The 13,488-nt window shown below is 39.7% G+C and overlaps 1 protein-coding gene across 1 annotated transcript; it reads left to right on the plus strand.

The window, feature by feature from the left end:
- The first annotated feature begins 233 nt into the window (after positions 1-233).
- Positions 234-13,212, plus strand: slc25a37 (solute carrier family 25 member 37). The gene is made up of 4 exons (XM_079690484.1): positions 234-694; positions 7,781-8,009; positions 8,339-8,395; positions 10,136-13,212. Exons 1-4 carry the CDS (start codon positions 245-247, stop codon positions 10,666-10,668), a joined length of 1,269 nt encoding a protein of 422 aa, XP_079546610.1. The 5' UTR covers positions 234-244; the 3' UTR covers positions 10,669-13,212.
- The last annotated feature ends 276 nt before the right edge of the window (positions 13,213-13,488 follow it).

Here is a 13,488-nt window from a genome sequence, read left to right on the forward strand (position 1 = left end):
CATTGCTAGGCTACTTATTACTTAACTTGCCTGGGGATCTGAATATTTACATTATAGTTTTTACTAGCAGTCATAACTATTGCCTATTCAATTGAGGATCCGTCCTTATGAGTAAGGGGAGGTTCAGGTCATCTATAGTGAAAACAAACTGCCTGATAAGGGGACCAAACCTATTTATCTATTCAAGCAGGACTATGAGATTAACACTTTTGACAAACCCATTCAAGAACAGAGACAAGCAGGGATGCACAGCAGCGCAGTGAAGTGTCAGAGGAATCCACCACAGGAAGTTTTAATTGGACGCCTTAAACCAAGAGCCCGCCCATATCCTACATCTGATTGGTCCATAATAATCTTAGCCACGCCTCCGATTTGTGGACGTCACACGGGCGCTGGAACTCCACTAAGTAGCGATGATGTTGTGGTTATCCATGCTGCCGACTGCTCTCTGAGTGTTATCCTGTGGAGAATACGGACGGGGGAGATCTCTCCACGCATGGAGTTGAGCTCGGACCCGGTGGTGGCAGCTCTGGACATGTCGCAGGTCAAAAGCAAAGAGGACGATGAGCCTTTTGATATTGACGGGGACTACGAGAGCTTGCCACCTCATGTCTCAGTGGCGACCCACATGACAGCAGGAGCCGTGGCGGGCATCCTGGAGCACACGGTGATGTACCCCGTGGACTCTGTCAAGGTAAGCTACACACACAGCTAATCACATGTGTTTTGCTTTTACAGCTACTAGCTAAAAGGGGCTGCTAATTGACAACATGCTATCGATTGCTAACCAGCGTTAGCAACCATATGCCCATCCTTAGTTAGCCTTAGCTAATATAAGCACGCCTGCATGCTTGCTTCAACTGAACAAACTAGTTGAGCAGGCTAGCATGAATTAATATGGTAATAAAATTAGCCAAACCTAGCAGTTTTACTAGCCGTCTTTCTGGGTGTAACTTTGCTAACATAACATAATTAATTTGTCACATTTAAGCATGTCTGACACACATTTCTTCTCATTTTAAGCATGAGCTCGTTTTTCTGTGTATGGTGTAAACGGGTTAACATTTTGTTCCAGAGTTATTTCTCCCATTCACAGGTTGTTGTTTCTTCACACAGTGTAACGCAATTCGTTACCCAGACTTGCCCCTATTACTCTTACGTAGTAGGATAAGTGAAGGTCAAGTAACTGACTCGGCTGTAAAACATGTCAGACGGCCTTAACATTCAAACCACATATATGACCTCGAGATATCTACAATCTAAAAAGGTAAACACTGACCTTTACAATGTTGCTAAACCCCTCAATTGCTGCTTCAAAGTATACTTCTGTGGCAACTCATATATTCATTGACCAGTAAACATAAGTCAACTGCCTCACTGTTGAAGTCCCCATTATCAGAAGATAAAATCTACATTATAAATGGTCTCAATAGCTTTTTCTATTATGATCAAGACATTTGTTTTGCCTTTTGGATGAGATTGAGTTTCATTGTCATTGCTTCCAGTGAGTATCAGTGCAACACAATGCCATATAGTATCCAACCAAGTACTACAAACAGAGGCAGAGTGAATATACAGTACATCTATAAATGAAATAATATGCCGTTGTCATGTATAATAAAATTGTACATTTAGAAAAAGTGCAGTCTTAGTGATTGGGCTTTTTGTTCTTGTTGGAGAACTAGTTTTATTCCAGCAATTTCTCAATCCCAAATGGTTAGAATTTTATGAAATGTGGGGATAACCTGACTAAACCACTCATCGAGAAATGAATAATAAAAAATGGAAATAAAACTAATACCCAGTATGAACAACATTTCATTATAGTTGTATTGTTTTCTTAAAAATGAAACAGAAACTCCTTCTAACTTCAGCTCTGTGTGAACTGGGTTCATTGAATGCCATTGTTCAAGTTTATGTAACTGAATTAGATGTTAGACTAGTTTTAAGCTTGTTAAAAATTAGCAAAGTAAATCGTAAACTGTTGGTTTGAATGTGAACTTTGCTCCTACAATCCTCTTCTTCTGCTCAGCCCCTGTTTTCTAACAATTACCTTGATGTAGCACAGACTACTTCATTAACATAATGAAATGAGAGAGAGAGAGAGAGAGCGAGAGAGAGAGAGAGAGAGAGAGAGAATATCCTCTTTGTGTCAGTGTCAAAGTCTTTCCAAATCAACCCATGTGCCTATTACTCAAACACTGTGGCTATTTCCTCTTAAAGTTTCTAAGTTTACACAAGCACCTTCCAGCTGAAGGTACTCATTCAGTTTGATCAGTGCATGTCTGGAGTTCACGAATAACCTGTTTGCAATTTCCGTGGATTAAAGCTGATGAATAATTAAGAATGGTTCCTATTTTCCATTATTTTGTCAGTTGCAATGTAGTATAGAAAAAACCTTGCATAAAAGACATAAGGAGTCCTCAATACATTTATTTCCAGTCTGTGTTTCCTTCATGAATGAATTCACGTTTCACATAAGAGACAGTAAGAGAACTGGGCTTGATATTATATCCATCTTGTTATTTGAGATTAAGACAAGACGTGTCATTTTTTATATTTGGACGTTGTGCATGTTGTCTCTTTCCTGGTTTTAAAGGTTGAATTACAGTCAAGTGAGGAAATATCCTGAGCTTACACGTTTGAAAAATCGAATGGTCAGGTCTACACTATCGTCACAATTTCAATATCGAGGTATGCCAGCTCTAACTTGAGTTTAGCCCAATGACTGGTTTTAATAAGACCGGGTCATCAGTGGATAGTGCTAACAATCCACTGAACCTGTCCACCTCTCAGTGAAAAAGGAGATGCAGCGACAGGGAGTGTCGATGAAAGGAGGGGATCTTATCGTTGCTGTGCACATTGGGAATCCACCTCTCTCAGTGAAGGGTGTGTGTACGCAGTAACTCTTCTGCCGTGTTGATTAGGAAACCGCCATAAAGACAGGACTGCTGAAGATGTGCTATGTAGTGGATGAGGGTGTCCTTTTTTAGGTATGCCTCAATGGTTTTGTTATCACTGTCCAACTGTGGGCCAACATATTCATGCAGAAAGAGCACAAGGGATTCTTTTGAGAGCCTAATGAAAATATAATCTGCATCATTCTTCTGAAGTTAGCCCAGAGGCCTGTACTACGAAGCAGGATTTGCGGTTGGCGAGGTAACTTCAGGGTTAACTCTGGGTTTCCGGTCCTACGACGCTGGTTCTCTTCTTACCGGTGTAGATCTCCATGGTAACTTATGCTGAACACCAAACCTGCTCAGAGCTCAGTGTGCAGAGTTTAAAGCTATCAAGTAATATTATAGGAAAAAAGGATATTCAGTTTAAACTGCCGTGTGCACAAACACATTAGGTTGGGGAAACACTAGAGTCAAATGTAATTTAAAGTCAGGTCCACTCATGTTTTAGATGGGGCAGTAATATCATAATTGTTGTTAATGTATGCATTCAAACACTCTGTAGTTTTTTTTTTACCAGCTGTTCTATATTCACCTCGCAGGTGAAACTATGTGGCTTGTATCCTGGATAAAGTGTTTAAGTCATGGATGTTTAAAGTTTAACTTCTTCATATTTGTCTAACATGATAGTTTATCAATCAATGTTTATTTATATAGCCCAATATCACAAATGTTACCTTTGTCTCAGTGGACTTCACAGTTTGTACAGAATATCAGTATTACAATACGACACCCTCTGTCCTTAGACCCTCACATCTTACAAGGAAACACTTCCTGAGAAACCCCCACAGTTTAAAGGGAACATGGGAGAAACCTCAGGGAGAGCAACAGAGGAAGGATCCCTCTCTCAGGACGGACCGACGTGCAATAGATGCCGTGTGTAAATCGAAGAGATAATACATTTTACAGCGTAGGTAGACCAAATGTTTGGAAAGACCAAATGTTTGGAAATGCATGTGTCTTTAATAAGAAGATGAATCCACGAGGATGTCAGAAGTCCTGTGGGAGCCATCAGGGAAGTAGTATGACGAGAGTCAGGCAGGACCGCAGAGACAGGTTCAGCCACGACTCAAAGTCCAGGACTCAGATCCAGTACCCAGGATAGAGGACCCAGGACTCACGACCACTGCAACAGGATTAGTCTCGACTCAGGATCCCGGCGTATATATGGACACAAAAAAGAGATTTGGGGGAAGCTGGGTTAATCGGAACATGAGTACACGGGTACAAACAGACAGAAAGACGAAGTAAGGTGCCCCCCCCGACAGTCCAAGCCTATAGCAGCTAAACTAACGTGTCTACATACATGCACTCCCTTAGGATTGAGGGAAAAGTGTAGCAAGCAAGAAGCAGAGGTGGAGAGGCACACAGTTTACTTTCATTCAGGAAGTATGACGCTGCGCTCTCAGTACGCTTGTCCATGTTTGTGATTGATCAAATGTTGCTAGCCCCGCCCCTTTCATGTGAACGCACACTCAGCCCGATAGAGAAACCCTGGCTTGAGTTACAGAGTTGATAACCAGCTTCGTAGGACCGCTTAGCGAGATCACGTTTGTTAGGGTTAGTTAAGCCGGGTAACTCTAACATATCCAGGGTATATTGAACTAGATTCGTAGTACAGGGCACAGGACTATTTTTTTTTTTTTTTAAGTTCTCTCTCAACAGTTCCTTAAAGTCTTATTTTAGACCACTTACACCAAAGTTTGAATACTTACTTACTGAATGATGTAAGCTAAGCATTTTTGGAATCTTAAGCTTTTTTATTCTATGCATTCTTGGTTGTTTTTACCCCAACAGTCATTATTAGCATGGGTTGTATTAGGAAAATAAGATAAGATTGGACGTACAGATATAGGATGCATTTGACACAATTTAAAATAATTTATCACGGCTGTTTTCATTTCCATAATAATGTCAGCCAAATATTTTATTTTTAATAAATATTTAACAAATGTAAGTGTCAGTGTCAATGCAAGGAGCAGCATGACAGTTCTGTAAAGAGTCAAAAAGTGTTAGTGGTAGTGTTAGCGTTTTTTAAAACCTAATGAAAATATTTCTTTCTAATCATTAACACATTTAGATGTTCACTTAACCATTGGTTCATGTCTATAAACTTTGACTTCAAGCTGAGGTCTTGGTTCTAAGACAACGTACTTATTATTATTATTATTATTATTATTATTATTATCATTGTCTAAACAAGATATTTTATTTATCATAACATAAGGCATTGAGTGGTTAATAATAAAAAAGAGCTCTGATCTGGAATACAGTTGGAACTATTCGTGGTTTACTTTGTACCCACTCAGCAAAAAATACCCTTGAGATCATTTCTAGATCAACAGATTTTGCAGCTATTCATTGGCCTTAATATCCAATTTGTCTTCAACAGAACAATGTGATTTGTATTGTGGTCACGCCAACTCAAACCTAAACTGTGCTACCAAGATCTGCCCCAAATTCCCAAATCTGTATCAAGCGGAAATGTAATTGATATTTTATTGTTGAGCCAAAGGAAGGAAACACATGGGGACATGCTGAGGAAGACAGACGTGGCCTATCTCCTGAGCCAGCCCCAGATATGTTAATATGATAAAAACATGCTTTGTGGTTTCCACATAACTTGGCATGGTTGGGGGAAAACAAAGAGCTGCCACGGCTCCTCCAGCAGCAGCTTCAGGAGAGACACACATCTCTCAGTCAGGACCTCACTGCTGCCAAGTACTCTTACTTTCAGGAAAATGTGGCAGTGAACAACACACAAAGAAATCATAATTTGACATACAACAGGTGCTCGTCTAAAACCACTCAGAGGCACATTCATAAATATAAATATATATATATAAAATAATGTATTATATTTAGGGCCGGGACTCGATTAAAAAAATGAATCTAATTAATTAGAGGCTTTGTAATTAATTAATTGAAATTAATCGCATTTTTAATCACATATAAATATTTGACCTGAGAACAGTGAGAAGCAATTTTTTTTACCATGGATTTTAGTATACCATTGAATAATGACTGAATACATAAGCTTAAGCAACAAAGCATTGTTTATTTTTTTCAAGGTGGTACTTAACCAAGACCAACAGAAAAGTGCAATTTTTGCCATAAAGTGTAGCAATAGCATATTTAGGAATATAGTACATTTCAGAGATTCAGGTAGCCTATAGGTAGGTAGACCTTCTGTAAACTATAACACTTTGTTTTTTAAGTAAAACACAATACTTTCAAGTACATTCAGAACATTGGAAACCCTGACTATTAGAAAACATCTCTCTGTTGCTTCAGAGGCCATAACAGACTTTGTTGATTTACCAACAGTTGATTTAAAAAATCTAATCAATTTCAGTCCAACTCTCTCAATAACCTTGGCCAAAACAATAAACAGTTCAACATAAAGTGCCAGTTGCACCAACAACGTAATAAATAGTTCAACATAAAGTGTAACATTTAAAATAAAATAAAAAAAAGTGCCAGTGATTGACCTCAATCCCTCCTATTCTTCCAATATCCTGATGAAAAATAAAATCTCTCTGTTGCATAGGCCACTGTTTGATCAATGCGAATTGGGTGTGGGTCCTTGTACTCCGAGTCGGGCTAACGTCCACGCTAGCTTCCACGTTAGCTGCTATATGTTTTGCATTGAGGTGATACTTGAGGCTTGATGTGCTGCGTGATATGCAAATTCCTTTTTGCATAATTTGCAAACAACCGTGCTCTTATTGACGCTTCCATCCGTCCGTTTTTTAAAACAAAATGTCCCATCCACGGGGCCAACCAAAGCGGTCTCATCAGCTTCTTCGTTCATGTTTGACTATTGTTCACTGTGGTTTGTTGTTGTCTGAAGTCATGAACGTTAGTTGGTGCTCCAGTATAATCGGTACCCCTGAAACTCATCCAGTGAGAAACGTTCCGCGGTGCAAAAATAAGTTCGATTAAAATGCGTTAATTTTTGTGTAATTAATTAATCTTAATTAACGCGTTAAAGTCCCGGCCCTAATTATATTACATTATTGCCTCTGCATTGGATTATTATCAGATAGGGTAATAACTTCATAATTAACTACGTCTGAAAGCAGAAGTCTGGGGCAAATAATTGCAAGTCTCTTCAGTGAGAATGTCACAATGATTTAAAAAGAAAAGCCACATTCTGGAAAAAGTGACATTTAAAAAAAAAAAAAAAAAAAAAAAAAAAGGAAGTGACATTTAAAAAGAAAGCAACATTTTGGAAACAAAGTCAAATTCTGAGAAAAAATGCATATTTAGAAGAAAAAGTCAAATTCTGAGAAAAAAAGTCTAATTTGAGATGCATTGTGGGACATGTAGTTTATGGGCAACGTGCTTCTGTAAATCGCCATGTAACCGTATAATAAACATATAATATTCTTTGCAAGCTCTTGTGGGGCCACAGAAAATTAATTCACGGGCCGGATTTGGCCCCCGGGCCTTGAGTTTGACACCCTTGGTTTAGACAGTATCTACTGGGTTCTGCATGAGCTCAGCCCCCTCCTTTTTTATTTTGTATCAATCTTTTTTTTTTTTAAAGCTTTATACATAAAATCAGCACTTGTGAAACAGGAAGTGAAATAGAGGGATATGAGGCATGGCTAGAATGGGTGATCTGTTTGGTATTTTGAGCAAAACACTTCATAGACATGTTTTTTATATATTTTTATATTTATGAGACTTATGCTATTGCCTAAAAATAGCATGATAGGTGACCTTTAAAGCATGTAAACATGTCACAGTAGAGGCACAAAATACAACTATGAACCTGAGAATGAGTCACAATGTTTAAAATATCTTTCTTTTTTCAGACACGGATGCAGAGCCTGCAGCCGTCGCCAAACGCACAGTACAAGGGTGTGTATGAGGCTCTGAAGAGGATCATCCAGACAGAGGGGGTCCTCCGACCGCTGAGGGGCCTCAACATCACCATGATCGGAGCGGGGCCCGCACATGCCATCTACTTCGCCTGCTATGAGCGGGTCAAACGCTCACTCAGTGACGTCATGCAGAGCAAAGGCAACAGCCACTTGGCAAATGGTAAATGTTCCCACGTTTCAACATCAATATCTTGATATTCGGACTGACTGCTTTCACACTGGGCTAAGTAACAACGCCTGGAGGAGGGTTGTGGGATAAGTCATTATATCCTGTTTACAACGGAGAGGATAAAGTCATCCAAATATGAAACATCCAAACATGCTATCTGGGATGTGCTAGTACCAACCTTTCTTTCATGCATTCAAACAGCTCAAACAGATAATTCACTTGTACTGAATAAAGGCTCCAAATTTGTAAAAAATGAACTTGATGTTAAAACGCTTGTAACCAAAGTCATTCATTTAGACAATATGTGTTTGTTTCACCAGGTTTGGCAGGTTGCGTGGCCACTGTTCTCCACGACGCCGTCATGAACCCAGCTGAAGGTAAGACAAAAGGTTACTCTATAGGTCTATGTGATGCACGATTATGTTTGAATAACTTTTCGATTAATGTCGCAGCCCGAATGTAAATACTAAATGCATTAGAAACATTCAAATACAAGTCATTTTCAAGTATCACAACTTTTTTTTTTTGGTCGAAACAAAGAGCTTATTTATCTTTTTAAAAGCCTAAAAATAGCTGTTGAATTGCATTATGGGAAATAATATTAAAGGTCACCTATTATGCAAAATCCCCTATTTCATGTCTTGTATACATATGCTTTGAGCACCAGGAAAAGCGCTTTATAAATGTAATGTATTATTATTATTATTATTATTATTATTATTATTATTATTATTATTATTATTATTATTATTATTATTATTATTATTATAAACGTGTAACTGTGTAAAGAGATTCTGAAAGTTTCAGGAAAAAAGATTCTGTCTCTTTTGTCCTGATCCATTTATATAAAAACTACGGCTGTCAAGCACATTTTCTTTTAACGCCACTAATTATTTTAACGTGCGATTAACGCATGTGTATTTGTCCTCGGCCCTCCCCGTAGTTTCAGAGCCCAAACGCTTGACGTTGTTGTTGTTAGTTGGATGGTGGGGGAGGGGGGGGGTAGTGAACTGTCAACGGGGGGAAAGCCTCGCTGCGGGGAAACGACGTACCTCTGTCGGCGCAACTTCGATGAGGTCGTTTAAAAACATAGTAAAGTAAGGGCGGTGCCGGCTGTCAGCGGTACTTGACGACCGGCCGTTCTGTGGTTCCACAGATTCTACAGACGGCCAGTCCGCCCCTGCTGACAGCCCCGCTCCTGCCGCTCGCTTGCGGCAGACCACGCTTGAAAGTTTGCCGGGGAGACGCCTGGACAACAACAGCGATAGCTAAATGGGTGGCTACAGCTTAACATTGTGGAGGACGAGGGGTTGCGTTAGATCATTCGGATCGCATCCAACGTGTCGACTGCACATCACAGTGCTTCAGAACTTCAGTCTCATGCTTTGACTGAAGATGAAGACAGAGGAGCGGCATTTCGCCGACAACTGTAAACAGGATTGTCTGTTTGAGCAACTGGCTCAGTGCAAATAAGTACACAGGGTTAGGAGAGAGCAAAGAGAGAGAGAGAGAGAGGTTCCAGGTTGTCGTGTTCAGAATATTCAGGAGAATATTTGTCATTGTTCCAATGATAATAAACAAACATTTGCATAAAGCATATTTGTCCACTCATATGTTGATAAGAGTATTAAAAACTTAAAAATATTCCTCTAAGATACATTTAGAACAGATAAAAAATGTGCGATTAATGAACTGACAGCCCTAATAAAAACCTGTCTGAAAATGAGCTGATCAGATTTTGTCCACTTTATGATGTCATAACGATGTTTTGGCTTGCGTAACCATTAGCCAATCAGCAACCAAGGTAACCCCCCCACCTTATCACCTGAATCTCCTCCTAGAGCACCATTGTGTTCTTTGTAACCAAATCTCTCTTAGAGGGGCGTGGGGAGGGGCTCCTTATTTTCATCTAAAGTAACAGACAGAGAATCAGCACTTTTGAAACAGGGCTGAAACAGAGGGGATTATGGGTAATGCTGCAATGATCTGTTTGGTATTTGGAGCCAAACACCTCAGAGACATGTTCTGTATATATCTGAGACCTATAATGTATTGATGAAAAACAGTATAATAGGGGACCTTTTTAACACAAGTACCTTTGTCTCTCCATGGCTCAGTGGTGAAGCAGAGGATGCAAATGTACAACTCTCCGTATCGAGGGCTCTGGGACTGTGTTCAGACGGTGACTCGTAAGGAGGGACTGGGGGCTTTCTACCGGAGCTACAGCACGCAGCTCACCATGAACATCCCCTTCCAGGCCGTGCACTTCATGATCTACGAGCTGATGCAGGAGCAGCTGAACCCCCACAGACATTACCACCCCGGCAGTCACATCGTGTCGGGGGCCGCAGCGGGAGCCATCTCCGCAGCGATCACCACTCCGCTGGACGTTTGTAAAACTCTCCTCAACACTCAAGAGAACGTAGTGCTCAGCTCCGTTAACGTCAGCGGACAGTTATCTGGGATGGCTAACACCTTCAGGACAGTGTACCGCCTCGGGGGTCTGCCGGCCTTCTTTAAGGGGGCCCAAGCTCGGATTATATACCAGATGCCCTCCACTGCCATCGCCTGGTCGGTGTACGAGTTCTTCAAGTACTTCCTGACAAAGCAGCAGATGGAACATGAGGCAGGACCTCGATCTAGGAAATGAAGAAGACTCCAACCTGAAGCGAAATGAGCTCGCTGCGTGCTGTTATAGGAAATAACGCAAGATGTTGTCACACAGGGAAGTTGGCTGAAACTTGATCACCTTATAGTCACTTGTTGAAGTCTGGGTGTCTTTAAAGTTAGTTGCCCAACCAGGATATGCATCAGAGATGATTGATAAACATAGGAGAGTTCATCTCGTTCCTCTTCCACTCCACAGACGCTCTCTCTCTTCCACATGTGGAGAGCGTATAATTAAGTTGTCTTGAACGATGTTTGTAGTTTTTAATATTGGAACTTCTTATTTATTTTGTTTAGCTTGCAGAGGCTTGTGTTTTACGGATGCAGAAGAAACTCAACGCTGTTCGTTTGTTTTTGTTTCACTGTGTATTTATTAACAAAAACATGACTACACATTCCTCATTTTCGCTACACGGCCAACGGAACAGTTGCGCTTTCCAAGTGCCTCATGATTATGATTCTTTTTTTAGAAAACTTTTTGTCCTCGGTTTTATTTTTCTTGCTTAAATTAAAGGTGGGGTATGTCATTTATTTCAGAAACACTTTTTGTTATATTCCATGGAATGCTCTTAACATCCCCATAGCAATGAATATATTAAATGCTTTGACAATAAATACATTAAAAAAAAGTCATCTGTGGAAGCCGTGGCGCTGCAAAAAGCACGACCAATCATCTGAGCCGGCCCGGCTTAAGTAACTGGATGGCCTACCTGCCTGTCAGCCTTCCATATGTGCACAAACTGATCCCGTGCCCTCATTGGTCATGTGCGCGTTCGTGTGTGTTGGAGGAGGGGCTCTGTAAGGAAGTGGCAGATTTGTTCCGGTTGTGTATTTTCCAATTCTAGCGCTCTCGAGCTGGTTTCTTCCAAATTACCTACCCCACCTTTAAGTTTCATCAAAGAAGCTAACTTTTCTTTCCTGAACCGGTCAAATAACTGGTCAAATCTGATCTTTCTAAACTGAATGCTGTGTTGGTTTCTTCCACATCAAAATATCAAATGCCGGTCTGCAGCTGTTCATTTTTTTGGTTACACTTTTATATGCTTTTAAGTGTTTTCATAAAAGCCGTAAAGGGCCATTTATTTGCCTTCTTTTAAAGCAAGCAATGCCGCTGACGTACGCACAATAACAGTGTCATTGAAAGAACCATACATGTTGCAGAAAGAAGGCAGCTTGTTTTATATATATATTCATAAACAGGATTATATATTTGGAGGATGACTCTTTTTCAGAAATGAGATAGTGTCTCTCTACTTTCACTTGCATTTGATCTGGTGTAATGTTTGGAACTTTTGTGTGTGTCATATTGACTTTAAGGTCATAGATTGTATATCAAATATTTTCAAAATATATCTTTGACTGAGTATAAAGTTCAGACTGTCTGTGATCCATAATGTAACATAATAACTTTTACTTTAAAACTGTGAGGCACTCTTTATCGCCTTGAGAAGAGGAACAGCTCCAATCCGTAGGCAGGCAACGCTGTTTCTTTTATTCCCGCTCATCCTGTTGAAGTTTCACATTTCCTGTGTGCTCACTGCCTTCTCCAACTATTTTCCACTCAGAAGTCAAGACATTCCTCCAGACATTGATGTAAGCATCCAGATTTATTTGTTTTTAATCAAGTGGGCTGTTCTTTCCTTTGGTGAAAGTTCATCGGATTCCAGCGGTCTCACAAACACTTTAGGATCAGATTCCTTATGCGTGTACATTAGTGTACTTATTAATATGCCAAAGACCTGCATTGTATTCTATGCATCTTATTTCAAACCTGTCTATATAATGATGTTTGCCTTCCTGCTTCTGAATATTCATGCGACCTATTTGCCCCCTAGTTCTGTGTAGAAATCCCTCCTCACTTGAACTTATTTAGTGGCTTATTTTCTGAATGTGTCAGAAATAGACGTCCTATAACCTCCTAAAGTACTTGAGAAAATATGTTAAATGTTCAATATGTTTGGGGAATAACATGATTATGTGATTGTTATAGACTGATAAAATACTTAATTTCAATATAATTGTGATCTCACATGAATGAATAATGTTTTCTCAATTGGCTTGACTATATAAGTGTATTAATTAGCATAGCTTCATGATGTTTTATTATAATATAAGTGAGTTCACAGTAGGATTCACTAACACAACTCTGAGTTTAAGTGAATCCTATGAGTAACGAAAATATCTGACTTAATTCCACAAAATTAATAATTGCATTCAGCTATGTTTGCACTCCCACCCTTTGTTGCAAAGTACTTTTTAAAGTGTCAAAATAGTGTTATTTTTCATAGATGGTCACATTGTAAAGGGCACAGGAGAGATGATATTCTATATGGCTCATTCCATAATGTAAATAATTGTTTCGCTGATCACGCACAAATGTTTGAAATGGGAGTCGGGATGATTTATGAGAGAATGCCATCTCCAGAACACGAATGCTTGGAAGTACGGCCATGCAATTATGATTTCATTGTGACAATGCTGCTACAGTTTGTAACACTGGAGCTGAAATAAACATGCAAGTGAAAAAGGCTTTGTTTGTGTGGGTTTTGTTTAAAGGGGACCTATCATGAAAAAATAACTTTTTGATGTCTTTTATACATAAATATGTGTCCCCGGTGTTTCAGGGAACTCGCGCAGCGTCAGAAAATAAAACCCTCTGTCTTTTCCTCCGTACCCAAATCTCTAAAAACGGGGCTACAACTGAGCTGATTCAGATTTGCGTCCGATATAACGTAATATCGGAAATGTAGGCTGGCTTTACACCCACGGCCCTATCAGAAACGTTGCTATTAGAAACAATGCC

Source organism: Notothenia rossii (assembly GCF_949606895.1).
Source record: "Notothenia rossii genome assembly, chromosome: 6".
Taxonomy (NCBI): domain Eukaryota; kingdom Metazoa; phylum Chordata; class Actinopteri; order Perciformes; family Nototheniidae; genus Notothenia; species Notothenia rossii.